Source organism: Gymnoscopelus braueri (genome assembly GCF_963280865.1).
Source record: "Gymnoscopelus braueri genome assembly, chromosome: 12".
In the NCBI taxonomy this organism is placed as follows: Eukaryota; Metazoa; Chordata; class Actinopteri; order Myctophiformes; family Myctophidae; genus Gymnoscopelus; species Gymnoscopelus braueri.
In genome coordinates, this window is record NC_137614.1 from 43,946,864 (window position 1) to 43,972,661 (window position 25,798).

Consider the following 25,798-nt stretch of genomic DNA (forward strand, 5'->3'; position numbering starts at 1 on the left):
AGTTGTCTACAAAACACTGTAAAATACACACAAACGCATCCCAAGTTAATCTAACCGCACAGAGACCATCCACTCTCCACCAGGACTGTCTGCAGATGGAGAGAAGTGCATCGCCGTGGCATGTGGGGAGGGTTCCATGGAGCACACTCAACGTAGCGCCGACCGGCACCGAGCCCACGACGTGAGGGACCTATGGAGTGAGAGGCCCATGGCTTGAAGGTGTGTGTAATTTATTTCAAATATTTTTCCACTTATTTTTTTTACACCCAATATTAAAACTGAATGTATGCATGATTACAGTCAGTGCACATGTAGGCCTATACCAAGTAGCTATATAAATAATAAAGTTACTTCCCCAACAGGAAACAGTGGAGTGGATTGTAGGCTATAAATAAAATGACACTAAAGTAGTCTTCCTTATTATTTTATTTTTAGTGGTGTTATTTTCATACTAGCATTTATTAACTCATAAATGCAGAAACATATGGCATCTGTACCATACATATATATTATAACTAACCCTATGATCAGTACAGCTGCAGCCAGGGTCCCATCACTTCATAGGTCCCTCACGCTGTGGGCCCGGTCTGCAGATGGATGCAGCCCGGGCATCAGTGTTGCCATATTATGTGAAAGAAAAATGAGCAACCAGGTCTAGGAAAACAAGCCCAAAAGAAGCACATGAGCACTTTAAACCTATGCATCGGCTATTTGAAAATAGCCAGAGAACCACTGGGAAACCACTGGTTTAAATAAATAAATAATAATAATTGGAAGTGAGCCTAAATAAGCAAGTACATGTTAGAAACGAGCCCAAAAAAAGAAATACAAATTACAAGCAATTTTACAGAAAAATAAGCCCAAAGTCACTTATAATAAGCCGACATGGCAACACAGCCCATATACGCTAGACGCAGCCTCGCAACAATTTTGAATTCAAGGGTTTTTACTCCTCGAAAGCGACCAATCAGAGCGCCGGGCGCGCGGGGCCCATCCAATCGGCGCATGCGTCCCGCGGACGTAGCGTAAACAGGGTTGCCATGTCCGCTTATTGTAAGCGACTTTGGGCTTGTTTTTCGATAAAGTTGCTTGTAAATATTGGTGGTTGCGGTTTTTTGGGCTTGTTTTCTAAAGTGCAGCTTATTTTGGGCTTGATGTGTAATGTTAAACCAGTGGTTCTTAAAAATTTTATTATGTATTTGTCTGCAGAGTGCAGACCCCCCCAACTGCAAATATTTTGTGCCAGGGATACCCCCCCCCCCCTACAAGATTTGTGTTTTTAAAATGTTTTAAAAAAAACATCCGAATTACCCTTTTTTTAAATGGCAGATCTACAAGCTCACAACGCGTCGCGAACGTCTATTTTCAAATAGCCGTTGCGTTGCCTAGGCACTTCTTTTGGGCTTGTTTTCGTAGGCCTTGGTTGCTCATTTCTCTCGCACAACAACCTGGCAACACTGACGTAGCGTAAACAGGGGGTCAAAGATGGCGGCGGGCTCCGATTTGCTGGACGATGTTTTCTTCAACACGGAGGTGGACGAGAAAGTAGTCAGCGACCTAGTCGGATCCCTGGAGTCCGAGCTGACTGGAGGAGCCGCGGGTCAGGGGTCCGCGGTCAGGGGGGTCCAGTCTGCGGTCAGTCACACCGGCAGCCCGGCTGGACGAGGCGGTGGGAGTCATAATAATCCCGATGTCCAGGGCACCAAGATGGGACTGCTTTCACAAGGGCTCGCTAAAGCAGGTAATAATGCCTGATTTATATACTTGTTTGCGTGCCATGCACTGCGCACTAACAACGCGCTGTGAGCTTGTAGATCTGCTTATTTTCAGTGTGTCAGTGTGTATGTGTCTGTGTGTGTGTGTGCGAGACAACCGGCACGCAACCAAGTATCATCCTTTAAGATTCCCCCCAGTTAGCTGAACGTTAGCTCATGTTTGTCACGTTGTTAAAGCTGTCTACTGTCACGATTACACATTTAAATGGACGATTAATTGTCACATTAATAATTGCGATTTACGATTTAATTGTGTTTTTTGGCTTTGAACATTGGGGAAAAAAACATTTGTTTGCCTCGTAATCAAAAAATTGCACAGAGCAGATATGACAAATAACTGTGAAATACTGTACATGTTAAGAAATTACTGCAATATTAATGTTATTCTTTATTTAAAAAAAAGGTCGTGATGCTTGTAAGCTTGTAGATCTGCCATTTCTGCTTTTTTTAAAAAATGTATGAATATTTCTTCAACATGGAAACGATTATGACGATTATGACAATAATTGCGATTATCTCAAATAATTGTGATTAGACTATTATTATGTAATAATTGTGACAGGCCTACCTACACGTTGCTGCTGCTGATAAAAAACCCTACTTTATTATTATTATTATGATGATGTTCACTGAGGTTTGGATTATTATCCCGCTGCTTCTTCTCGTGTTTTTCCCCTGATGTCTTCGTAGGGACAGGAGGAGGAGGAGGGATACAAGGAGGTGTCATCAACAACAACAACAACACTGCGAGGTCACGCGGTGGCGGTTCAGCCGTGGATGGAGCTGCAGTCGCCGGCACCGCGGCGTCGATCCCGCCGCTGCCGCGATCCATGATCATGACAGCCGGCTCCCAGAGTCACGCCAAGACGGTGACAGCCGGCGGTGTCGTTGTCTCCATGGTGGGGGCTAAACCTGGGACGCCCGCTGTTCAAACTTTGAATGGGAGTAACGTGCTTCTAAAGTCTCATATTATTCCCGGAGGAGGGGACAGAGGCGGTGTCAGCAACTCACTGCCCGCTGTCATGGTTGTCAACAACGGACCCGCCACCACCGGCTCTGTGGCCAAAGGAAACGTGGTTCTAGCCACGACGTCGAACGCTATTATTCAGCCCTCTTCGATGCACAATGTCATCGCTTCTTCGACCATGATGTCGTCTCAGCCCGCCGCGGTGCCCAGTGTGCCCACCGCGGTGCCCACCAGTGTGCCCACGGTCACGCTCGTCCGGCCGCCTATGCAAACTCCCACGATTACCTCGCCAAGCGGGGGCAACGGCAACAACCCCGCCACGGTGCTCCTCACAACGCCGGCTGTCAGTGGTCTGGCAGGCACCACCACGCTGGTCAACAGATTTGAGTCTCCGAAAACGATCATTCAGACTGCGGGGCAAGTCGCAGCTCCCATCGCATCGACGGGCGCTGTTAGAAACGCAACTGTCTTGCAAAACGTGAGGACTTCAGTGCCGTCGACTGTCGCGGCCACTGGTGCTGCTGGAATAAGGGCGATCGCTCCTCAAGTGTTGGCCCCTCGACTCACACAGCCACAGCAGAGCGCTCCCAACATCCACAACTTTCAGCTCCCTCCAGGTCAGTGCCTCTCCATAAACATTTTCATGTCAAGGACCCCCAAATTGTTAAGTTTTAAGCCGTGGACCAACCATTTGAAAATATTTGCTCTAAAAGAAGAGTTTTAAAGTTTAGATTAAGAACAGCATTCTACATCTGTCTATACTGTAGGTGGAGTGAGAGAAACCAATGATCTGAATAGGCATTCTTACACAGTACATTCTCTCATTGGATTACCTTCTAGCTGGTGAAATTATAGAGAAATTAACCACGCTCAAGTTGGCGTCCCTATTCTTTTTGTGCATGTATTAGGTAAAACAAAGTGGTTATACTGTTCCTCATTTAGCTGAGGATCTCTGGACCTCCGACCCCACTTTGAGAACCACTGCTCCTGGTATCTTACATTTTGACAGATGTTCGGGGCACACATGTTTTAGAGCAGTGTTTCCCAAACCTTTTCATGTTAAAGACTCCCAAATTCATACGTATAAATAGGCGGACCACCAGATCTCCAGTCTCCAGACCCACTTTGAGATTTTTTTATTTTTTTTAGAGAATCACTTAATGTGAAATAAAACTGCAACCAAGCAGCACTAACTTTTAGCAGTGAACACATTATGTTGCTACCAGACAGAAAAGCAACACATTGTGTTATTCTGAGAAACTCTTCTGTGAATTTGTCGATTGGAGAGGTGTGTATTAATAATAATGAATTGCATTTTTACAGTGCTTTTCCAAGTGCTCAATGCGCTGTACAATGGTTCATTCATTCATACAGGGGGGGGGGCATTGGGAGGTGAAGCGGCGAACAGTTGACGCCAGCGTCCTCACTTTTCCCACATTCACACAGTCACCAATGGTGGCAAGCTAGCGCCGACGGACTCATTGGAGGCAATGTAGGGTTCAGTGTCCTGCCCAAGGACACTTCGACACTAACTCTGTGTACTAGCTCACATTTTGTCAGCAGGCTGACTTTACTTGCCCAGAAGGGATGTGCACAGACGAGGTTGTAATTGCATCACACTCAGATCAAGAGATCTGAGACACTCTTAAACCATTTCAGTGCTGTTGCAATCTATTGATTGTCTTATTGTCCTGTCACAGATAACGGCAATCTGCCTCTTTTATTATGTCAACAGGTATTTAGTGTTAATCTGACTGTTTTTATTATCTGCTCTGCATTGCCTATCAGGGTATTTATTGTTAATCTGACAGTGTTTTTATTATCTGCTTTGCCCATCAGTGTTGTTTAAAATATTATATACGGTGGAATGGGCTGCATTTATTTTTAAGTAGTTTGTAAGGGTTTGGAGTGCTTTCAGGTGCGATGTTGAGCTGTAATATTTGCAGCTTGGGTTACAAGATGCCTTTCCATACAGAAAAATGTCAAAAGGATGATCATTGCACACTGGCCATGACCCTTCACCCCTCCATGCATGTGTCTGGCCTTTGCCCCCCTTGCAGGGATGGTCCTGGTTCGCAGCGAGAGTGGACAGCTGTTGATGATCCACCAGCAGGCCTTAGCCCAGACCTTAGCCCAGTCACAGTCCCAAAGTGCCATGACCCCACGACCTGCAACGCCTACCAGCACTCCACCTGTCCAGATCACCTCTGTACAGGTACTACTGGACATGCAGCTGCCCACCTAAACGGAGACCGAAATCGATTGATAACGATACCAATATTCCAATTCAAGTTTCCAGAAAATGACACCTGTTAAGTAACTTTGATTCTGGGTGCAGATGCAGACTTAAAAAACAAACGCAAAACTGTGCATTCTTATTACCTGGTTTATTAACAAATTGATTGCCAAGATCGCATTGATGCGTTCTTTCAAATCCATCGCTTGATTGCCAAAATTCAAAAGATCGCATATATGCGTTCTTTTGTCTTTTCATTGTTTAATCTCTTGTGATCGCGCTGTTCTGTGAATTTTTCATCAGTTTTCTGTTTACTTCACACTCACCGGGTTCCGGATTCATGACGCAGATTCCGTTTCCGGTTCTCGGAAGGCCTTTTTTAGGCATTTTAGGCCAGAATACGGAAAAACACGGTTTTTCACACGGTATAAAAAACTAACGGAGAGCTCTAGTTCTATTTTCTTTAGTCTGGATGACGAACAGTTATCGTCGTCGTGTATACCATCGAACTGAAGCCCGATCGGCGATCTGCGAAAACGTCACATCTGGATATGACGTATGGACTGTTTGAGCCTGTTTGGGGGGGGTCGAGCGAGTGATCAAGAGGTCGATCTGCTGCTCTCTGCTGGTCGATCTGTCGTGTGTGTTTAAAACCGCAGCCAGACAAACTATTTGAATGAAAAATTACAAAATAACAACAAAAAAAATACACGAAAATCGCTGGCACAGGGGTGAGTACATTATGAATAAACTCTGGCAGTCAATGTGTTAAGCCTGCTGACGCACAGATTAGTTCATTAATTTTGTTATAGTATGTTTTTGCAAAACCTGTTAAATACCTGGTCGTATTGAGCATGCATTAGTGTCCCACTGCATGAGTTGGACAATTTTAACTTGTGCGCATCCCATCCCCTAACGGTTTGGGACCAATGCTTTAGGGCCTAACGCTTTAGAGACATTCAACAGCTGAGGACTTGAATTGCTCCTCAAGCCTCCACTGAAACAAATGACTATGGTCTCACGGTCTCTTCACCATTACTCCAACCCCCGGCGGGTGTAAATCTGTCTGCACTCTGCCTAACCTCTCCAACACATTGAAGCCCTCTCTGTTCACCAGGCTCCAGGCTTGATTGCTCGTCAGATGAGCCCCAACTGCATCATCAAACAGGGCTCCACAGTCCAGACCACTGTGCAAGCCACCACCACGCTGCAGAGGCCCCCTGTCCTGCAGGTACCCTGCCACTTGATGCTAGCCCTAGAATGTCTGTGATCTTACATACATTTCAAGTATTCCAAATACACAGTCATAGATCTCTCTCGGTCCCCCACTGTGTAGTGCCCATCTGCGCGGCCATAAAAGTGCTCTAAACTCCGTCTGTACTCACCCAATAATTAATTCCTAAGACGTGGAGTCATATTTTGTCCTCTAGTTTCATATCCATGTGAAAGTTCTGCCAGAAAACGTGTGTTTAGTCAAATATCTCCACTTATTCACGAGCTGCACACGGACGACTTCTGTGCGACGCGAGGGGCCAGGAATGATTGCAGCACTGAATATACAACTTCCTTTAGGACGCACAAATGTTTGGGACACACAATTGACAGGTGCTTGTTATTGGTGCGGGGTAATGAATCATCACCTGCCAATTGTGTGTCCCAAACATTTGTGCATCCTAAAGGAAGTTACGTATATTCAGTGCTGCAATCATTCCTGGCCCCTCGCGTCGCACAGAAGTCGTCCGTGTGCAGCTCGTGAATAAGTGGAGATATTTGACTAAACACACGTTTTCTGGCAGAACTTTCACATGGATATGAAACTAGAGGACAAAATATGACTCCACGTCTTAGGAATTAATTATTGGGTGAGTACAGACGGAGTTTAGAGCACTTTTATGGCCGCGCAGATGGGCACTACACAGTGGGGGACCGAGAGAGATCTATGACTGTGTATTTGGAATACATGAAATGTATGTAAGATCACAGACATTCTAGGGCTAACTTGATGCATGCTTATTATTAACCACTTAATCCCTCTAGTCTAGACTTAGGAAACTGGACCTGAGTTGGCTCTGTACTTGGGCCGCTTTTTTCCGTCTACACCAAAAAATTGCCGATCTACAAGTTCAGTTGTGGGCTTGTAGATCTATTTTCTAGATATTCTATTTGGATGCTAGGGTGGTAAACCATGATGGTTAACCATGCTGCTTTTGTCTAACCACAAATACCGTTGCATTTCTTCTAACCATGTATGCATAATACACCTGACCTGCTTGTATGTCTTTCACAATACTTACTTCAGGAATATTTGAATATCTGACCTGTTTTCCTTGTTCTTTCTTTCTATGTGTATTCTTCCCTTTCCTGAAAACTAAAAATGATGGGAGCTTGTACGAAAAAATAATTTCACCCATTTCATTACACCAGTAAACCTGTGATGTGACAATATAGACGTTGATTAGGGTGGGAGTAGCGCAAAGGGTTTGAGAAAAAGAATGGAAAGGTTGGCTGTAATATACATCGCGCTTTTAATAATTAAAGATGTTAAAGGCCAAGACCACTTTGGTAGAGGTTTAGGTTGTGTATTTACCTTGCCATGATGTAACTCCAAAGGTGGACAAGAAATCAAAAATAATCGCTCCATTGATTAGAAATTGATAGTTAAAAATATGCTCCTCATTGACTTACAACATTGTACAGTAAAACAGCTCTCAAAGTCACTCTTTTAGCACATAAACAAACACAAACAAAGTTGATTCAGACAATATAGAACATCACCAAACCCAGTACTGTTTTTTTTTTGTAAATAAAAATGCTTCCCGTTGATTTTGCTATTTTTATTAAGAAAACCTGGACTGGATTTGCGGATCCGGATCTTCAAATAGCAAAAATCTTCAGGAAGTTAACATTTTTATTAAAAAAACAAATTAGTACTGGGTTTGGTGATGTTCTATATTGTCTGAATCAGCTTTGTTCGTGTTCGTTTACGTGCTTATAGAGTGACTTTGAGAGCTGTTTTACCGTACAATGTAAGTCAATGAGGAGCAAATTTAGAATGATCAATTTCTAATCAATGGAGCAATTATTTTTGATTTCTTGTCCACCTTTGGAGTTACATCATGGCAAGGTAAATACACAACCCAAACCTCTACCAAAGTGGTCTTGCCCTTTAAGGCGGGCCTAGTGGCTCAGCTAGTTGGTGCTCTATATTGTGTGTTAGTGACTTTCTATATGCTCAGCTCACTATGTAACTGTTTGTGACTATATGCTCTTTGTGAGTCACGGGGACCTGAGTTAGAATCCAACTCCCATCATATCTCGCATGTCTCCCCTCTTTCTGCCCTGGGTCTCCTGTCTCTGCACCCTCCTTGTGGAGCAGTTAGGGGTTAAGAGTCTTGCTCAGGGACACGTAGACCGGCACCGGGATGCGAACCGGGATCCTTCCGTTTACCCCTCAAGGACATACTTTGTCCTGGAGGTTCATCCATTGTCTTTGTGTTCCATTGTCCATTTGCTCATGTGTCCACTAACTCCCACAGAACACCATCATGCTGGGAGGGACGGCCTCGACTCCCGGACAGCCACTGGGGACTCCTACTGCCATGCAGCCTGGAGTCGCAGCCACAGCGGTAACGCACAGGGTCCCTCTGCCCCCTACTCAAATCAGTGTTGTGAGTAATTTTTCTAGCCTTGGCTCGTTGTCCGTGTGTGTCCTTGTGTACCCAAAAACAATATGGGTGCCATCCTAGAAAAGAGGATTAAAACGGTTACACATAGAGGTGAAAAACTGAATTAGGTGGGTAAGGCAGGTCAGATGGGTTTGTGAGTAATATACCTGTGTTACTGCAAATAGTGGCATGCTTGATAACGGTATATGAATGACCCAACAAACCACAACCATACCATATCAATGTATAGACTGGTTAAATGATCTGACAAACTGCTTCTTCAACTGCAGTGTCGTGTGAGTTGTGTCATGAGTTTTCGTTTGTGTTGCTACATTTGTCAAACGTAGTATATGCACTTGATTTGATTTTTTTCTTTTTTCTGCAAGCAGGAGACTCTGGAGAATGTGAAAAAGTGTAAGAACTTCCTGTCGACCCTGATCAAGCTGGCGTCGAGTGGAAAACAGTCGTCTGAGACCACTGCCAACGTCAAAGAGCTGGTTAAGAACCTGCTGGTACGCGTCTTCATGTGACCCCCCTCCCCCCCTCCTCTCTCGCAATCTCTCTCGCAGACTTTGTCTGTCACCTTTTGTGGTCGTTACACACCAGGAGCATGATGAATAAACAATCGGAAAATGCGTTGGTGAATATTTTGCAACAAACTCTTCATATGCCTCATTCATTCATGCAGAACACAAACGTCTTTCTGTTTGGGCAGGCCAATATAAACAAAACTACGTCATAAGAACTTGGGCAGTGCCTTTCCGACATTCTGTTCGGTAGTTCTTACCCATTATAATATTTTCTAACTAAACAAGACAACATGGTAATGCTTTTGATTCAAACTGGAAGTTTGAACAGCCATCAATTTCCAAACACTTACAGTATATATCGTGGTGCTGTTAGAGAGTTATGGCTATGTACATCCCTAACAAAACTAATATATTCTGAAAAACAGCTATGGTCAAATACGATAAAAATAAATAAAACATCACCCTAACTGAGCAAATGCATTTTTACACCCTGTCTGTCTGTCCTTTGCCCATTTGGAGAACCGTTCGTCCGATTCACTTCACACTTAAGGTGGTGTGTGAATTGTTGACACAGGACAGGCAGTGTCCAGTGTGAAATGGATCGGATAAGTGGTTCTCCATAAACGGCCTGCTCGGTACGGCCACTTGTATCTTGTGAACCGTTCATCCGATCCACTTCACACTTGGTGGGTGTGCTGCTGAGGACTTGAGGAAGTGCAGTGGGCAAGGTGTTTTCCAGGATGAAGATTAAACAGTCGTCTCATTATTCTATCTTGAGACCTTTGAAGCTTATCTCTCTTTTTTTTTCTTCAAAGCTTTAATATACAAAGAGGAACAGTTATAGTCATAATGACACTAGACTAATGCTCTCATTATTTCTAAGACAAATATAAGTTTCTTTGTTTGTTCTAGCCAAGTACCTGATTTGGGAGTTAATGTTACTTGCTTGTTCCATTACACTATATATTGAACCTGTTGTGCTGACTACATCTGTTTTTTTTAAAGCTATGTTTTGGGCTTTTCTACCTTATGGTATTTGGATAGCACAGTGGAGAGTGACAGGAAACGGGGAGAGAGAGACTGGGAGTGACACAAAGGCTGTTGAGCTCGGGAATAGAACCCGCAACTCGCTGTCGGGCTGCATTAGAGCCTATATGTGGATGTGGTATGCGCCTTAACCACTACTAGGCCATCGGCGCCCCAGAATATTTTCCATCTCTAATTCTCTCCTCAATTTACTGTGCAACAGGAGGCGAAGATTGAGGCCGAGGACTTCACCAGCAGGTTGTATCGAGAGCTCAACTCATCACCACAGCCATATCTTGTGCCTTTCCTCAAGGTGAGACCAAATGGCTATTAGCTGACCTGATGGACCACCAGAATGCTGTCAGACATGTACCTTGTGTGTAGTACTGGGCGATATGGACATTAAATCAAATATGACGGCGCGAAAGAATATTGCGGCGCGCTGTGAGCTCGAAGATTGCCATTATATCGTAAACACTGAAAACACGGTCTGGACATGTTACACGTCTTTGGCACTCTGGACGTTTGGAAAAAATGGCACTGAATGAGTTAAGCATTTCGCTCTTGCTCTCTCTCCATTTCCTCCCTCTTTCCCTCTTCCTTTTCTCGCTTTGTTTCCCGTTTCTCCAGAGAAGTCTCCCTGCGCTTCGTCAATTGACTCCAGACTCGACAGCCTTCATCCACCAGAGCCAGCTTCCCACGTCCACCCCTCAGTCTGCCGCGGCCACGTCCACAGCCCTGACCGCCGTGGTGCTGCGTCCCCCCCTCGCCACCAACACCGCCACAGCCAGCACTGCTGCCGGAACCAAGGCTCCAGTCATCGGCCTCACCCAGACGCCTCACTGCAAACCTGGCCTGGTAAGAACTGCTATGAAAAAGGTGTCCCAAAAGTGACAAAAGGCACGCACATTCTGTCCGGCTTGGCTAGGTCCTGGATAGAAAAAATCAGCATGAAAAAACAATAAAATTTGCACACCAGAATGCTGCTCCCATCGTGTTTTTTTTTTTTCAAGCCAGGAGGCTCTTCCTCAGACCTTAGCCAGGTAAGTAAGACTGAGGCTGTCACAATTACAAATTTAAGTTGACGATTAATTGTCACTCAAATAATTGCGATTAACGATTTAAAGGGATATTTCGCTTTAAAAAAAACGTCGTAATTTTATCGTCTACTCAGGCTTTTGGGAGCACCCCGGACAGTTTTTAAGTTGCTTGATTCAGTATTTAGATATTTGATATAAATTTTATCAGACACGCCCCCTTCCTATACAAACCCATTGTAACTTCAAACTCCATTTTAACCATGTTGGATTCATCGGAAACACCCGTCCTTGGTTCTGGTGACTGATACTGTCCTTCTAATATGTGAGGAGACCGTGTTTTTTCAATTACTTTTTTCTTTTATTTTTTATATTTCTTTTGGAAAATGAAAACGATTAAATACGATAAAAACATTAAATAAAATAAATGAAAAAAGTAATCGTATTAGGAGGGCAGGATGAGTCTCCAGAACCAAGGACGGGTGTTTTTGATGGATCTAACATGTTAAAAAAGGAGTTTGAAGTTACAATGGGTTTGTATAGGAAGCGGGCGTGTCTATCTAAATACTGAATCAAGCAACTTAAAAACTGTCTGGGGGGCTCACAAAAGCCTGAGTAGACGATAAAATTACCCATAAAAAAATAAAAAAGTGAAATATCCCTTTAATTGTGTTTTTGGCTTTGAACATATGAATACAAACTTAAATTACTTAACTTGCCTTTTAGGCTACGTAATCAATAATTGTACAGGGCAGAAATGACAAATAACTTAAATATACAAAGAAATTACTGACACTTTTAATCATTTTCAAAACAGTAGAACTAGTTGATCTACAAGCTTACATGTCACGAAGTGGCGCGTTGTAAGCTTGTAGATCAACTATTTCTGCTATTTAAAAAAAAATGTATGAACCTTTTTCAACATGGATACGATTATGACGATTATGCAAAAATAATTGCGGTTACCGGTATATCAAATAATTGTGATTAGACGATGATGTAATAATTGTGAAAGGCCTAATGGGGGCAGCATTCTGGTGTGTGGATTTTACTGGTAAGAACTGCTTGCCTTTAGCTGGAGCCATTGTTTCCTTTTTGATACTTTAATTGACATGTCAAATTCTTCATACTTCAGTGACCACGCTGCCAAGGCAGGGCCGTGTGGCGTTCAGTTTAATTCTGGCGTTAATCGTGTGACTAACATCATCATCATCGTGTTGGACATGGCATATAAAGCACATTTCACGGTTCCTGGAAACGTCAGTTAATTTGAAAGTGCAAATATCCAGGCCCTGGGAAAGTAATGGAAAATTATCATTTTGTTAAGGATTTGGAAGAGTAATGGAAATCCGACTAAAGCTGTATTATTAATTAAACCAAGCTGCAGAATTTTTGTCGTGTTGTGTGAAGTTCGCTTAAATCGCATCCGTTTTCAGTGGCTCCTCTGAGAAAAGTAGTTTCTTTTGGGCATAGAAATTCAGGCTATTTTAAGCAATGACATTATTTTAAGCAATCTGTATGGTAGAGTATGTTAATAAATATAACTAGCATATCTGCAGTGGTTGGAGGTGGTCTTCCTTCTCTGTTGTCGTTTAGGACACAGACTGGTTGTCAATGTCAATAAAGTTACTGGAATTGCCTTGCTCCTTCGGGAGAAAGTGACAATGGACATAACAAGTTACAGATTGTAGCTTTAATTGTAAGTGTTTTTTGTTTGTTGTGGTAAAATAAGTGTCTATATTCTGAGTGTAATCTTTACTATACAGTGTTTGTTTTGTAACAGGGGGCTTGCGTCTCTCTTGGAAAATAAATTAAGGTTGGGATAAAAATGTTACACCTACAAACTCCTACAAAAGTGCAATTGGAAGTGATGAAACAAAGAAATGAGCAGACAACATTGGAAGTGGAGCATTATAAACCCTTTGCACGTGATGAATAATGAATAGGGATTGTGTCGTCTTGTGTGCCATGAGATGCAGATTTGCTATTTTTGAACATTTTGTGAAAACTTTAAACAGAACATTTATATAATTGCCACATTATTGTATCATCACAATATCTATATCGAAGTATTTGGTCAAACATATTGTGATATTTGATTTTGTCCACCCAGCCCTTCCTCGAGCGCAGCCACATTTTCCACTTTGTCACGACTCTCCTTTGTCCTGCATGGCTCTCTGTCCTGTTTGTCTGTGTGTGTGTCTCACCATGTCTCTTTGTAGGTCCCAGCATCCCAGCTGCCAGGGACAATGGTGAGGCCCCAGGTGACCCTGGCCCAGTCGCCCATGGTTACGCTCAGAGGACAGAGCCACAGTCGCATCATCATGAGTCAGCCTCAGGTGGTCAAACAGTACCAGCAACAAACAGGTACGTTTGGATGGACGTTGAGTGTGTAAACACGTAGCTTTAAAAATATATATTATCCATGTGTGTTTATGCAAGTTCCTAAATTCCTCATTGAGAACATCCTTTCTCTTAGCTTTTTTCGTAGTGTTTTTACGGGCTGGAATGGCTCTGCAAGAGGCTAGCCGTGTGGGGGGGTGTGTGTGTGTGTGTAATCTCGCAACCGCTGGACCAATGACCTATTAACAACCCATTAAGACCTGGGACGCATCTGTGTCACTTTTCGATTTGAGCTAAAAAGCATTATTTTACACTTTGGCTATTCAAAAATAGCAGATATACAAGCTCGTAGCGCGGCACCGAGTGCCGCGCTACGAGCTTGTAGATCTGCTATTTTTGAAAAATCGTGAAAATGTGTGCAAATCTTTCAAAATATATATTATTTTTAAAGCAAACATTAACTCAAATCTTTGCTTCTCGGGGTCCCTGGAACAAAATATTGAGATGGGGGTCCGCGGCCAAATTCGTATCATTTTGGGGGTCCTTGACATGAAAAAGTTTGAAAAACACTGATATAGAAACATACGTTTTTCAGAAAACCGTTAGGATTTAGAAGACATTTTGCAGAATCGGAACCTCAGGCCTCGATGGGTTAACGTTGTATGCACACTGCCAGTAAAACTTTTTTTTCAAGGTGACTTGAACCACGAGAGGCACCGCCAAGCAAGCTTAGGCGCGAGAGTCGCCGTGCCGAGCGTTGCGAAGTCACCTTCAGCCGACCCAGCGCCGTCCGAGTTATGTCCCGATAGGGACAGAATCGTAAATCATCGCCCCCCCCCCCCCCCCCTAGTCTCGGTACCTCCGAGTAACTATATTTTTTTGATGCCAATACTTTCGTATTAAAAAATGGAAATATTCAAGTACAGTAAATGTGCCTCAAAATTGTGCTTACAGTAAGTGCAGTACTTGAGTAAATGTACTTAGTTACTTTCCACCACTGTGTCTACACTTCTTTGTGCACTGGCCTGGATCTCCATCCAGCCACACTCTGGTCTGGCACTGTGTTCACTGTGCACAGTGAGGAAACGGCACCACCTTGTGGTTGTTAACAAAAATGTCTCTTACAAAATAAAGCATGTAATCTGTTTCAAACACTTAAACCCTAAATACTGTTGACTGGGGTCCATCAGGGGTCTATACTTGGTCCCCTACTTTTTTCCCATTCATACCAAATCTCCTTTCATTCATGTGGTTAAAAGAAACAAAAACAGACTAAATCGTATATTATATTTTGTATATTTCCCTATTTCTTTTTTTAAATTGGTATCGTAAAATTATTGGGGATTGGTATCTGCTCCAAATTTTGGTCATTACAGGTAGTTGAATAATGACAAAGATGTTCCTGTTCTAATAGAAAAATGGCAAAAGTAGCAGATCTGCTACTTTTTTTTACGCTTTTGTGTGACGCTGTAGTATGATCGTAGGGCATTCATTTACGAAACAACTTTGTGTGTATTAGTTCCAGTGGTGAAGCCGTCTTTGGCTCCAGGGGTCAAAGCGTTAACGGGGGTCCAGTCATCTCTCAACGCTGCACAGAAGAACAAACTGAAGGAGGGAGGGGGAGGAGCCTACAGGTATGACTCCAAATATTTTCTGAATGGATTCATTCAACCGTCAAATATATTTTTAATTATTTGATAAGTCTATGCGATTTATTTGAGACTGTAAAATGATCATAAAAAGGTTGTAAAATAAGGTAATGAAGTACAAAATGATGGCAGCTACTACCTCCTGGACCACTGCTGCAGTTTTAACCAGAGTGATCCCCCTATGTTCACCCATCTCATGCACATGTCCCACTCTGCTTTCTAATGACATTCAGAGGTGGCATGAGTTTCTGGTCGATATACAAACATGGATGTACTTACTAGGGATGCACAATATAGAAATTGTGGCCTATATACGATTACCGATTTAATTGCATAGTCAAATTGGTCAATACCTAAATTGCAAGACAAGTTTCGAGTAGGGTTTACTTTTTAACATGTTTCCAACTTGTTTGGTTTTATTTGTTCTACAGGTAGACACTGATGCAGCCTTTAATCATTACAAAAGGCTTTTTCAACTTCACATTACAAAATAGAATATTGGCTTAAAGTATCAGATTATTTTGTAGATTCCGATTTTTCATAAATATTGTCCGATACCGACATGATGAACGATTCATTGTGCATCCCTATTTGAAACTGAACGTCTCTGAACATCTGATACACACATCGGTGTTTTCAGTGACGATGAGGCATGACAGATTTGATGACAGATTGATTTACGCTCCGTCCATCCAGGGATGACGATGACATCAACGACGTGGCCTCCATGGCAGGAGTCAACTTGTTAGAGGAGAGCGCCCGTATCTTAGCAACCAACTCTGAGCTTGTTGGCACGGTGACCCGATCCTGCAAGGATGAGGCTTTCCTGTCCACCTCTTTACTCACCCGGAGAGTTATTGAGATTGGTGAGCGTGCACTCACGCGTGCACACAAACACACGCATACACACGTTTGTATTACAAAACATTTGGACGGCAAATTTGAAAATAGCCGTAAAATAGCAGATCTACAAGCTCACTAGGCATCGTAGTGTGGCGCTGTGTGAGCTTATAGATCTGCTATTTTTCAGTGTTTGACATTGCTGCACATCAAAGTATAAAATAGGGAAAACTAATCCCATCCCTTAAACTTAACTTCTAAATGTTTAATTCTAACCCTAACCCCAACATGAATCTTTTCCCAACATTTTTTTAACTGCAAAACAGCCATTTCTCTTGTGAGGACCAGGAAAGTGGTCCTCACAATGGCTATTTCTCAAATTACGATGGAATAGCCTCCCAGTCACTCAAAGGGAAAGCTCCACCTTGTGTACTTTTAGAACGCAACTAAAACAATGGTTAAAAATGTCTCCATTGATACTTTTAACATCTTAGATATTTCAAATTAGGCTTTAGATATTCTATTGTTAAGGTATTAGACTTTGGTAGGTATGTTGGTTTTTAATTGGGTTTAACTAGGTATGGAACTCAATTTGTCTTTAGGCAGTTGTATGTTCTCAATATTTTGCCATGTTGTAGCTGTGGTGTATTTGTGTGTGGGACTGCGGATGGAAATTGGCTTACAGCCAAATCTAGCATATTTACATGATATCATATTTATTGATTGAAATATTCATTAATGTGCACTGTCCCAGAAGTAAAGTAAATTCTACTATACTTGTGGGGACATTTGGCCCACACAGGTATGGTCTCTCTCACACACACACACACACACACACACACACACACACACACACACACACACACACACACACACACACACACACACACACACACACACACACAGAGAGAGAGTAACTTAGTTAAAGGTCACACTCCATGTATCTGCTCTGCATGTGTTGTGACAGGCAAGAAGTTTGGTGTCAGTGAGCTGGGCCCAGAAGTGATCAACTTAATTTCCCACGCCACCCAGCAACGGCTGCAAAACGTTCTGGAAAAAGTATCCCAAGTGGCACAGCAGAAAAACATAACCTTCAAGGTGAAAAAAAACTGTTTTTTCACGTGAAAGTGATGGAAAAATCTTGAGACCTCTTGAGTCACAGTTTGACAATGTTGTTAACCTCGTTCCCACCTTTTTAAATCTATCCACCTTTCAGGAAGATGAGCGGCACGAACAGGTAAGCGACGTGCGCGTCCAGCTCAAGTTCTTTGAACAGTTGGACCAGATGGAAAAGCAACGGAAGGAAGAGCAGGAACGAGAGATCCTCATGAAGGCGGCAAAGGCAAGAAACACACTGCGGTTCACAGAAAAATCCATCACCACCAATGTAATTGCTGTTACCAGCACCATCTAGTTACAAGTCTGAACTAATTAAAACATTCCTGCGCCTGTGTTAATTGCAGTCTCGGTCACGGCAAGAGGACCCAGAGCAGCTCAGACTCAAACAGAAAGCCAAAGAGGTAAGTCTGAACCCCTTACTGCATGACGGCTGTATATGCGAGGCGTCTTTATGCATATACTGTATGTGTGTCGATGAGCGAAATGTGATCCTTGACTGCGTTTATTTCAGATGCAGCAACATGAGCTGAACCAGATCAGGCAGAGAGAAGCCAACCTTACTGCGCTGGCAGCCATCGGCCCAAGGAAGAAACGCAAAGCGGACTCTCCCGGTAGCAGTGCCAGCGCAGAGGTGCCTTACGTTTTTTTTTTTTACAGCATGAACGAAGTCTGTATGAATGTCTGTATGCATGTCCCCTCAAAAATAGACCAGTCAAATCACAGCTCACGCCGCTATGTGCATGATGTCACAAAACCAGGAAATCGGTTAGGAAGTGAAACTTGCTATGTTTGAATTATTGTTTATCATCTATGCCTGTAAACGCGTACCTTTCTCAGCAGATCTCTTAGTTGAACCAACATTGTTCTTCTGAAGCAGTTTTGTACTATAATAGGTGAAGTATAGATCGCTATTTCCATTTGGCCAAATGATATGTAGACCATCACCACACGTCAATATGGGAACAATGCCATCCCGATTTCCCATGTATAGCGGCGCTTTAAAATATTGTGATTTGTGCAATTTAGTTCACAACTTTAGCTAACGATTGGGTAGGGAGACCATGTCGTTATCAATGGCACACTGAGCCGACAGTACTCTGTGCCGTTTTCTGCTAGTCCAGTGAAGACGGATTATATATTCATAATTGTGGGAATCCCAGTGCTAACGGACCATAGACAGACCAGAAGTGTTGCCAAAAAGACTACTAAAATTAATGTTTTAAATCACACCAGGGGACACGTGAGCAGGGTCTTTAAACTCTGTTAACGGGGGATGGGGCTGATTTAACAACATTACTTCCCCTTAACTTCTCATGCTTCTTACCTCCCACACCACCCAGGGCTCAGGGTCCAGCTCTTCCCAGTCAGGAGGCAGCAGCGTCGGGGGTTCCAGACAGTTCACCCGCCAGCGCATCACCAGAGTCAACCTCAGAGACCTGTTGTTCTGCTTGGAGAACGAGAGAGGGACCAGTCACTCGCACCTGCTCTATAGAGGCTTCCTCAAATAGCACACGTGGCGCAAACACAGACTACCGTGACCAGCCCAAACTGGACGCCATCGACGGAGGAGCGAGCCGACTGTCAAACTCACAAAGCCTCTTTCTTACTCTGATTACTCAACACTGAGTGACAACAAGCAGAGACTTGAGGAAAAGGGCGCCATCTGGAACAAGTGGATTTCCACTTTTAACAGCCTCCTAAAACAGTGGTCCTCAATGTGAGGTCAGGGGACCCCCAGGGGTCCTTGGGTTTTAACACTTATGCCTTATTACATTTTTCGGCTAGGTCTATTTTTCGAAAATTGTTGACAAATCGTCTCTTGTGGGGGTCCCTGGCACAAAATCTTTCAGAATGGTGTCTGTGGCCAAATACAGTACATATCAATTTAGGGTGGCTTGACATGAAAATGTTTGAGAATCGCTGTCCTAAAGCACAGGCCTCTGGCAGCTGCAATGGATAGAGGCGGTGTGACTCAGCATGTCACACGACGGCGTATAATGGTGTGACGTAGCATGTCAAATGGTGGTAGGACTTGGCATGTCACATGAACTCGTCACCCTGCTTCCAGCACGCTTTCCGGCCCCGTTTCCCCCTACAGGCGGCTGGGCGAGCGTATTGCTGCACCTCACCCTCATACACTGCCCCCTGCTGCCCTGGAGGCAAAAGGTTTTTAGCTGAGTTGACGCATAAAATGTCTGGAAACATCGACACACGGTCGCTGCAGCGGGGCGTCGTCCTTCGGGCAGCAACTCAATAATGTGCAACGCAAACGTTTTAACGACATTTCTGATGACTGTGCAATGTTCAGGTATACGTGGCTGATTTTACACTTCCACAATAACGCTAGGTGTGTTTGATATCAGACATTTCTGGGTGAAACACACTAATACAGAATTTTTGTTCTGGATGCTATTTCAATTTTCCATTCACATCATAGTATATTTTAGCGCTTTTTTAAATGCCTGTGGATTGTTTTAACTAGAGAGATTACGAGTTCTGACATCTGCTGAGTTGCCTTCTTGCCAAAGTAAAGCCATATAAATCATAACTGTCTAACTTGATGATTCTGTTAAAAATAACTTGCTTTAACACTCCTGTCAGTCCTCTTCTGTGTTTTAAAATGTATATTTTTAATGTTTTGTTGTGCGTTTTCTTCATTTGGCGTTGTTTGGTTGGAAGCAAATTATTTATATATGTCAACATATTTGTTGGTAAAATTGTATAAAATGTAATCAGCATTGTATTGGTTATTTCACATCTCGGCCCACTGTAGCACTCTTATGCCTAATGTGTCCGGCGTCGTATGACTGAGTTGCGTGCCGAAAACAGCAGATTTACAAGCTCACAATGTGTTGCGGATACTGGTAAATCTGCTGTTTACAGCAGTGCGACAAAGTATAATCAGGCTTTACTGTGATGGTTTCTGAGACAGCTGTCAATCATGAGCAGAGCAGGATGAAGGAATGGTTAAACATGTTGAGGGAGCATATTTTTTGGAGAAGTGAAAAGGAATCGGAGTCACAATAAGTCGTCACCGATGGCAGTTTTTTTTTCCATCAAGAGATTCTTTATATCTGCAGGTGATTGTCTACATTTTCATATTTATGAATGGAGAGAGGCCATAATGGTGAACCATTGAAATGTAACGAGGAATCTGGACTGCTCTCGATAGATCAGCTGGTCAGATGGTCGCGCCCACTTTATATCTCTTTATATTTCATAGAGCACTTACTAATTTTGTTCTTTATACCTTTTTGGCAATTTATGAAAGAATGTCTATTGGCAATTTTATGATTGTATATACTTTGGTTTGAACTTTTGTAGATTTGTCAGTTGACGGTATTTTCACATCGAGCAAATTTGTCTTTTCAAGAATGATCTTGATCTCCCCCTGCGTATCAATCAGTATTGATATCCCTCTGCTTATCAATCAGTATTGGTATAATTTCTCAGTTCACTGTTCCACATTGACTCTGGATTCGTTCATCTTTATTTTAGATAATGTGCAACGTGGAGAGATATAAATATGTACCAAGTATTGTAAATTTTGCACAGCCACTTGTTGATATGTAAATATTCTAATTAAAAAGGTTTCTAATTGCTATTGTTTTATAGAGGATTGAGAGACTGATCTCCATTAAAAGAACAAAACAAAAGGGGATTCTGTTTTCTTTTGTAGTCAGTGAATTGTTCTTCAAATCCTGTTCATTTGTAAACTGAGAAATGTTGACTATAAGAATAGAAAATAACCGTGTTGGTATTCAGTACTGCGGTGCTTCACAGCTTTTTGTCAACCATCTGACAGTGATTCAAAAGCAGCACAAATCACATCCAAATGTTTTGTATTTGTAGTCCTGCTGTGTGCTATGATGCCATTAACTGAAAGCTACAGTCTCTACCTTACAGGTCAATCATGTTAGTCCTTTGTTTTTGCAAGTAGTTCTTCAAACTGAAAGCACTGTCTTAAAAGATGGATCTATAGTCCTCTACGTCATTGTCTGTGCAGATTGTTCCCAGACGAGGGCACTGTTGTACCACTTTAGAATTTAAGACATTTTATTTAAATAAATTCACATCTGACAGTCAGGGATCTGGTATTGGCAGATTGTCTGTTTTATGACTCTGATACATGCTGGGTATCATCAATGACCCCCAAAAAAGCTTTACCTCAGCAAGCAACCCCCCTACACACACGCACGCATGCTCACAAGCACACACTCTCAGACACTACAGTACACACACACACACACACACACACACACACACACACACACACACACACACACACACACACACACACACACACACACACACACACACACACACACACACTCACACACTCCTCTCTCTCACAGACACATACACACTCACAGATGGACATCTCCGTCAGAGCTCACCGTAAATCACGGCTTTATATTACTTCAGAGACGGCGGCTTTGGGGCTTACAAAGTTGTTTATTTTGTTACCCCTGCAGACAAGGTATCTCATGCCAGTAGTAACATAGATCCTTGTCTTTGTGTTGATATGCTCTGCAGAGACTTCTAAGTCCTCTCCTGTATGAGTTGTCAGGCTATATTTGCTGATGTTACTCTGGGACACTGAACTCGATTCCGCTTTCTTGTTTGATTTTGCATCATGACGGTTTGCTGCCTCAGTCAGGATAATGATGCTGAGTGACAGCTACTGTATAAAGATGGGTTAATAAAATCTTCACATTTTGATATGCTGCAAAGATGAAGTATATACAATGTTATAAATCATGACAAACTATGAGCCAGCTCCTCTTTGTGCTCATATGCATCCACTTAAACCCAATATACTTAGTTAACCAGAGTCCTATAGTATAGAGTCCTATGCAGAGGCTCTATACTAGCCCCCCCCCCCCCCCCCCCCTGTTTTCACTCCACACTAATATTTTCACTGGGTATTTGCCCCTCGTCAGGTTGTGCAAGACTATGGAAGGAAGTTGAAAATTGCTGGTGCAGTTAACCAACACACTGTGAAGACGTTACATGCATAGTAGAGGGGCATTCGATATGTGAAATCATAGTAAGAAAAGAGTTACTCGAATTGAGGCCACATGTGCTATTTTGGACACCTAGTCATGGTACCTTTGTGGGACATCATCTTGATGGGATTGAGGGATTTTGTGGGACTGCAAGACCAGTTTGATGTTTTTGAAAGGGCAGCCTTACTGTAAATGCAATGGTGTAAACTAACGGAGTTACACTAAAGTAGACTACTGTAGTTTTTTGAGGATTTAAATGGGAAAAAAATATGATACTTTTACTCCTCTACATTGAAATTAGACACCTTGTTACTCATTACAAAATTAAATCAGAATATAATTTGTGTGATGATGATGATGGTGGTGGTGGTGGTGGTGATGATATCCTATTACTGTGCATCAACCCCAAGCCCTCTGCTTGACACCCCCTACTCAGTTTATGGTCATGGTGATCATTTTAAATGATTCATTTATTTAACACCAGAAAATACTGAGCACTGAATCTTATGCTGCACTAAAACCTTGGTGTAAATAATACCTGTAATATATCTATAAGACATTTTCTATTAGTAAAAAATGCTAAAGATGCACAGAATACCCGAAAGACTTAATAATTAATATTTATAATTATTTTCAATCTGATTGGACGTCACATAGCTTACTGTTTGTCTAGACTGGTGACGCGAGGTTACTGTTTGTCCAATCAGATTATAATAGCTGCCAGCTGGCTGTGTGTGGCGGCATTTTCAATGTGACGCTCGAGCTGTCAGCTGTTTTCTGTGATGTTGTTTGGAGCAAGACGTTATGACGTAACGTTGGTCATTGAGATGCGTCAGCCGACCCAGTTGTGGTTCCAAAACAAAGGAAACACGCAAATAAGAAGAGTGCGAATTTTATGAAAAATGTTTCATTTCAACATTTTCTTAAAAAAATACCAGATACCCAAAACCAAATATGTCTGAAGACTGAACTCAACATTGGCGCAAGGGACGCATTGTGGTGTTATTTTTGTTATTTTTGTTACTGTTGTAGCCGTAGGCTACAGCGTTGATAGGCGTAGGCCTATTTATTATTAGCCTAAATGAATTTGGCTTTACACCTGTCTGAACGTCGATGATAGTGACGACGTTAAGTCAAGAAGACAAGAGAAAGGTAAATTATACATTTCTATGCTGTTTTTGCTTATTGGATCATAAACCAGCAGCACCACCTCCGTCCTCTGCTCCTCTCAGACAGTTTTGACATGGGTGGAAACTGGAAAGAGGCTAACACACACACACACACACACACACACACACACACACACACACACACACACACACACACACACACACACACACACACATGCCTTACACTACTTAAATGGCAGCCATGAAAAAGTTTGTATAGGCCTACTACATCGATTTGATGGTGTACTGTAGGCCTACAATGGGTTGCGCGTTTGTTTTTGTTTTTTTTGCGCTGGCTGGTTGTGCCTTTTGGTTGGTGATGCATGGCCTATATTTAATATCATATAGACAGCATATTTGCTTTGTTTTAGTAGAAGCCTGTGGTGCTATATGTATTGTGTATCGTTTTAGTAGAAGCCTGTGGTGCTATATGTATTGTGTATCGTTTTAGTAGAAGCCTGTGGTGCTATATGTATTGTGTATCGTTTTAGTAGAAGCCTGTGGTGCTATATGTATTGTGTATTGTTTTAGTAGAAGCCTGTGGTGCTATATGTATTGTGTATCGTTTTAGTAGAAGCCTGTGGTGCTATATGTATTGTGTATCGTTTTAGTAGAAGCCTGTGGTGCTATATGTATTGTGTATTGTTTTAGTAGAAGCCTGTGGTGCTATATGTATTGTTTTAGTAGAAGCCTGTGGTGCTATATGTATTGTGTATTGTCCTATTGGATTTGTTTCTCTTCCCAGATTTACCAAGTGCCCAGTGCCCACTCTGTTTTGGTAGGCTACCCAGTATATGCCGTGCCCACTCTGTTTTGGGACCCAGCCGTACCAAGTAAAGCACTGTTTAGTTTGGTGCCCAGTATTTCCGGTACCCACTCTGTTTTGGCGGCCAGATTGTAGTGCCCACAATGTTTTGGTGCCCAACCCATGCACTCTTCATGTATTCTTGGTGACTATAGCAGAAATGTGACTCTTGGTCATAAGCACAATCTATAACATTTGTAGATGAGAGTTCAGAGCCAGATGTGACACTTGAGGACTGAGGAGAGGGAGGAGTTCAAATATAACCATTTATATGGCCATTGATTAGCTAGCCTAGTAGTGTGCCTTGTACATCGCTTGGATGATTACAATAATTTGTCCAAAGATCTTTTAATATATTACCGATGGCCCATCCCGTGCCTCACCACAAGTATGAAATGGTACACAATTGCAGTCTCATAAGTGGGCGGTGAGCTTTGACCTCAGACCTCCTTGTTACATCTCGTGAGAGTTGTGCTGCTGCTGACTCAGACTTGTCTCAAACAAAGATAATTTCCTCCTGATTTGTCCGTCTGAAATCAACATTTTAATGTGAAAAAATCTTCGGAACATTTTGTGGCCTGTGAAGATTTATTTACTTCAGTGACCATGGGGCAAAATAATCGTTCATAATGTGTTCATGTTCACGTCTGAATTAATAGACTCAAGACCTACGTCTGGTGCAGTGGTGGAAAGTAACTAAGTATATTTACTTAAGTACTGTACTTAAGTACAATTTTGAGGTATTTGTACTTTACTTGAGTATTTCCAATTTCCTATACTTTTACTTCTACTCCACTACATCTCAGAGGCAAATATTGTACTTTTACTCCACTACAATGATTTCAAAACTTTAGTTACTAGTTACTTTGCAGATATAAATTATTACATAATAAAACATTCATTAACCACTTTAGCCCTATTTTACACATAGGCTATTTGAAAATAGCCGATCTACAAGCTCACAACGCGTCGCAAAGCGACGCGTTGTGAGCTTGTAGATCTGCTATTTTCAAACATTTTAGTACTTTTACTTTTGGTACTTTAAGTACATTTTGATGCCAATACTTTTGTACTTTTACTCAAGTAATTTTTTGATTCTGGACTTTTACTTGTAACAGAGTATTTTTATTTTGCAGTATTGGTACTTTTACTTAAGTAAAGAATTTGAGTACTTTTTCCACCACTGGTCTGGTGTCCTAAAGGGGTTGGCCCCTACGTTACACAAATACAAGGAATATCTTTTTTACGGAAGGGAAGCCAAAGTCATTTTCTCTATCATGCAATTCCAGCCGGCAGATTCGTCACACTGGGTGGCAGACTCTCACTGGAAGTCGGTGAAATAACATCGGAGTCTATGAGAGCCGGCTGGACAGCTTATGGACAAACACTATTTCTGAACGATTGAGACCTTTTTTATAAAATACTCGGCTCAGGAAAATAAAAGAAGACATATCACACGTTGTTCTCTGCTGTGTTGCTTTTTGATGTGTGTACACTGTATAATTTTATAGAGGTATCTAAAGAGCACAAAGTATATTTTTGAACGGCCAAAGTATCGCGCCGTCCACCTGTACCACTGTCCACCATTTCCTGTCTGGCAACCAAATCTCGCGATGCCTCCGAGACAG

The 25,798-nt window shown here is 42.3% G+C and overlaps 1 protein-coding gene across 1 annotated transcript; it reads left to right on the forward strand.

Annotated features, from left to right (window-relative positions):
• Positions 1–1,485: 1,485 nt before the first annotated feature.
• On the forward strand, positions 1,486–20,851 carry LOC308096333 (transcription initiation factor TFIID subunit 4-like; the record flags this gene model as incomplete). Its single annotated transcript, XM_080443741.1, has 16 exons — positions 1,486–1,741; positions 2,466–3,359; positions 4,803–4,957; positions 6,096–6,209; positions 8,515–8,646; positions 9,033–9,155; positions 10,423–10,512; positions 10,830–11,057; positions 13,459–13,603; positions 15,099–15,213; positions 15,925–16,094; positions 17,036–17,166; positions 17,285–17,410; positions 17,532–17,588; positions 17,699–17,818; positions 18,528–20,851. The coding sequence occupies 16 exons, from the start codon at positions 1,486–1,488 to the stop codon at positions 18,693–18,695; spliced, it is 3,024 nt and encodes a 1,007-aa protein (XP_080299867.1). The 3' UTR covers positions 18,696–20,851.
• Positions 20,852–25,798: the final 4,947 nt, after the last annotated feature.